Source organism: Monopterus albus, unplaced genomic scaffold (assembly GCF_001952655.1).
Source record: "Monopterus albus unplaced genomic scaffold, M_albus_1.0 scaffold147.1, whole genome shotgun sequence".
NCBI classification, from domain to species: domain Eukaryota; kingdom Metazoa; phylum Chordata; class Actinopteri; order Synbranchiformes; family Synbranchidae; genus Monopterus; species Monopterus albus.
The window spans coordinates 414,058-418,105 of record NW_018128027.1 but is presented as its reverse complement, the minus strand read 5'-3'; the positions used below and the strand labels follow the sequence as shown (position 1 = coordinate 418,105).

Below are 4,048 nucleotides of genomic sequence, written 5' to 3'. Positions count from 1 at the left end.
TCCTCTCTCCTTAGCCTCTCTTAACATCGGCATCAACGCTTTTCTTCTCTTCCTCACACACTCGGGGTAATCTTCGTTGATGTAGATCCTGGTTCCCTTAAGCTTCTTGGCTTGTTGCCGGATGTTTATCTTATCTTTCTCATTCTTCAGCTTAACCATCATCCCCCTTGGACCCCATTCGGTCAATTTCCCAACTCTGTAAACCCGTTCCATCTCTATATCTTGATGAATTTGCAGTTTGTCCTTTAAGATCTCCTTCACCTTACACTCCGCTTCCGTCCAGCTTTCTCCAGCTGATTCCATGATTCCCTCGAAGATCAGGTTTTTTTGCTTGGACTGCGCTTCCAATTGCTCCATTTTACACGCAATAGTTATTAGACTCTCTCGGGTTTTTTCAATGTCCCGAAAAGTGTCTTTGGCAGTTTTTTCATGCCTCCCCACGTCCACTTTAATTGCGTCCACATCTCGCTGAGTAAACTGCAAACTCGTTTTTATCTCCTGCATTTCTTTGGTCAAGTCGTCGAGTCTCTTGTTATTTGTCTCCATAATTAGTTTCACAAAGCCTTGGAAACTCTCATTCAGCTGGCACATCAGTACAGTGTGCATGATCTTCTGCTGATTCATCATCTCAGCTACTTGCGCCGCTGAAAAAGAATCTTCTTCCGCCTCAACATCCTCGTTCACTTCGAATTTATTGGCTCTCTTCCCTCTTGGAGGCATTTTAGTAGTTGTAGAATTTGTTCAAAGCCTTGACAATATGGAAGATGTGAAAAATCGTAGAACAGATAAGAGAAGCAATAAAGACGTCTGCTTTCACTTGCAACCCAGAACAATCTGAACAGAGTGCAAGAGCCTTATCATGTTGCTGCCAAAAGTCCACACTACATTAGCTTCCCATGTAGCAGTCTGCTTGTGTTGTCATGTGTGAATGCGTGTGCATGCAAGCAAACTGAAGTATCAGTTTTCAATTCAATTTTTGTCTTTGATTCTTTGAACGCAAGTGGTAGCTTTTAATTATGTTTTTAAGTAAATAACTTGCCTAGCAGGATGAGTAAAGATTTCACCATCTCATATGAATGAGATGGTTTTCACTGAAAGTCTGATTAGTCACCTGGTTTAAAGCAGAGGTGGTGATGTGGGTGAGGTGAAAGGTGGGAGCCCCCTAAAGCTGGTAGGTGACAAGTAATTTATTTTTCAACCACATGAAGACTTATTGAGGTGACCTGTGTTTTTCACCTACCACCTGGCTCACGTCCACCCACGTTTTCTCTCTTGTAGGTATAAACATGGTATATACTGTACGCATAAATATTGCACAAGTACACCCAAGTTCACGCCCCCATCCACAAACACAAGATACTGCCAATTACCCACTCTTTAAAGCAATTATATTTGCCCCTGAGTTCTTGCTGCCATTACTACTGAACCTGCATCATGAATGAACATGCTTGGAGTTATGGCAGAAATTCAGCTTCCATGTGCTGTGCAATAAGCACTCTTTTGCAGTAAGTCCATAACTTATATATTATATTTTCATCCAGTGAAGAAAGGCTGGCTGACCACCACTGCCTAAAAATAAGGGCTTTTTTATTATTGAGCAGGGTATGAGCACAGCATCGAGGAGTAGCTTGGTAAAACTTTTAGCCATGGGGGTGAACAGCAATAACTCCATTGAGCTTCTAAAGCACTGCAGTGAATATAGTTACCTATTTTTAGCAGCTCTATGATTATGATGTCTGTGATTATGATGTCTAACTATGTGAGTGCTGGCAGCCAGCATTTTGTCACTCACAGTGTGCACTGAGTTCTCTGGATTTGCTGTGGATTCTGCAGCAGTGCTGAAGCAGGCAACTTCCCCTCTTTTTCTGTTGCTCAGTCATGAAAATTATTGAAGCTGAGACATCAATAGGTGCAACAGCACTGAATCTTAAACAACACAATGTGTCAGTGTACAACTGACAGGGGTACGTATTTTTAACATGGTTAACTATTTCTAATCTTGCAATATCCCTAACAACAAAAGAGGCTTGATTCCTACAGTACATCTAATCACCCATTCACCGGAGTACAAGTCTCATTACTTGATTCAGAAGGCTTGTGTGAATTGTGCATACTTAAGCTGTTCAATGCCTTGTACACTGTAAGGTATTACACGGGTCTACTGTAAGTAGTTTTCTTAATTCTTATAAAACCTACAGCTCATCCAGTGCTGTCCTTTGTTGAGCTGAGTTGGGGCTCAGCTTAACAAAGCTGCCAGTGCAGCAGGGGTTGGGCTCTGTCAGACACAGTCAGTGAAGCTCATCCACCCACAGAGACAACAGTCAGAGTGGTACATACAGTATTGCATGACAGCACACAATATGAGTCTGGGGGAGATCACGCCTAACATAACATCCATTTGAGAAGTTAACCTTGTGCTAGGAGGGTGTTTTTCTCCTTCTCATCCAAACCTTCTCCTCAGAGATAAATTTAAGTGCAGAGATGAGATCCATGAGGCAAAGCAGAGGCATGGTGAGCAATCATCTGATCTGTGTGTGTGTAGATAATATTGTTCACTCATTAAGGAAAGGTTTTACAATTTTTTCAGCATCATTTTTGAAAAAGCAAGTAGTCCAAAAGTGTGATTACCTTGCACAACTAAGAACATCCTGCAACCAGCCTGCTTAAACACATGCATGTTTTAGACATCTTCTCATTTAATGTGGGATTATAAAATACAGCATTTGAATCTAGCACCTTCTATTGCAGGATTTAAATATGTGCTCAAAGAATATTTAAAGAGAGAGATGGATTTACCTTCTTCAGAGCTGACATTCTAGGTGGATCCTCCTCCTGCAAAGCCCATTCACATGCTGAGGTCCCAAGCCAAGTTTGGAAGGTGTGCGAATCCTAACTCAGCCTGGTGCTGATGCTGAGCCATGAGGTGCCTGCTTAATATTCTCATCTCGCTTCCACCCAGTCCTACAGCTGGCTCGGTGTGTGCACGCCCAGAACCGTTGTCAATGCAGGATTCAAACACACGGGGGCGCTCTACTAGCCTGATGTATCGCACTCAACATAGTTCTTGAAAGAAAGTTGGCCATTTAAATCGATATAAAAAAATTAATTTGCCTTGATTATTCCGGTAAGAAGACACGCCTGCACAAATTAATTAAGAACATTTTCGAAGAACCAGGTGACAGTTTTAATTTGTCCCACAGTTAATATCACAAAAACAAATGACAGGGAAAATCTAGCTATTATTCCTACCGTCTTTTTCATTAGACGGTCAGTCAGACGGTGTCAAAATTATACATATAACTCTAAATATTATATTAAAGTAGGTCGGTTTATAAGCCGATTTGAAAAATAGATTCGAACGATGCACTCAGTGTATTAATTCATAATTTATATGACACATATATTCTCTGACAACAAAGTCCATATTAGATTGCGACTATTTTGAATGGAAATTTGGCGAAGAAGGACCGACTCTTGAGATTCACTTGACTATCAGTTTTACCACACAGTGGTGGTAGTGCTGATAGTAGCTGGTGGATTGTATGGCAGCTTGAAGAGTCCAAAAAATCACTGTACTTAGCAAGCGTAACCTTAGTTAAAGTTACTTAACCTTTAAGTAGCTCTCTATATATTTTAAGACGCCGAGTTGCACAGCGCCATTGTTTCACCTGTATGTGCCATGTAGATAGCTCTCCGCCGAACCGAGCTCAGCTCAAAAGCTAGCATGTTTGCTAACTTGACTCGGCTAACTTAGCTTAACCATCTGCAACATTAATGTTTACTTCTTCGCTTTCGGGCACCTATACATGTCGATATGGCACATAGGAAAGAAGGTGAGCATTTTCACTTGCAACATTACGAAATTTAATACAAAAACTGGAGTTTTGTTTGTTACTAGCTGGCTAACGTAGCTATCCAGGTAAATCTCGCGTTAAGCAGGTTACTAGCTATGTTGTCAACAAATACACGTGTTTAAAAAAAAAAAAACCCTCAAATACTCGTGTTTCACTTCCGAACTGTAACTGTAACTGCTTTCTGTTTTTCCCTA

General features: G+C 41.0%; 1 protein-coding gene and 1 long non-coding RNA gene across 4 annotated transcripts in view; one reads left to right on the top strand and one right to left on the bottom strand.

The window, feature by feature from the left end:
• Window positions 1-3,117, bottom strand: part of dlgap2a (discs, large (Drosophila) homolog-associated protein 2a) — a 303,340-nt gene extending 300,223 nt beyond the window's left edge. Inside the window, 1 exon segment of the mRNA XM_020614558.1 lies at window positions 2,797-3,117. Coding sequence (XP_020470214.1) covers window positions 2,797-2,814 — 18 coding nt within the window. The 5' untranslated portion in view covers window positions 2,815-3,117.
• Window positions 3,118-3,420: 303 nt separating this feature from the next.
• Window positions 3,421-4,048, top strand: part of LOC109968353 (uncharacterized) — an 8,913-nt gene continuing 8,285 nt past the window's right edge. Inside the window, exon 1 of one of the 3 annotated variants that reach the window (XR_002276087.1) lies at window positions 3,421-3,833. This is a non-coding gene — a long non-coding RNA (uncharacterized LOC109968353). The remainder of the gene's footprint in view (window positions 3,834-4,048) is intronic. The other 2 variants (XR_002276086.1, XR_002276088.1) reach the window with 2 other exon arrangements.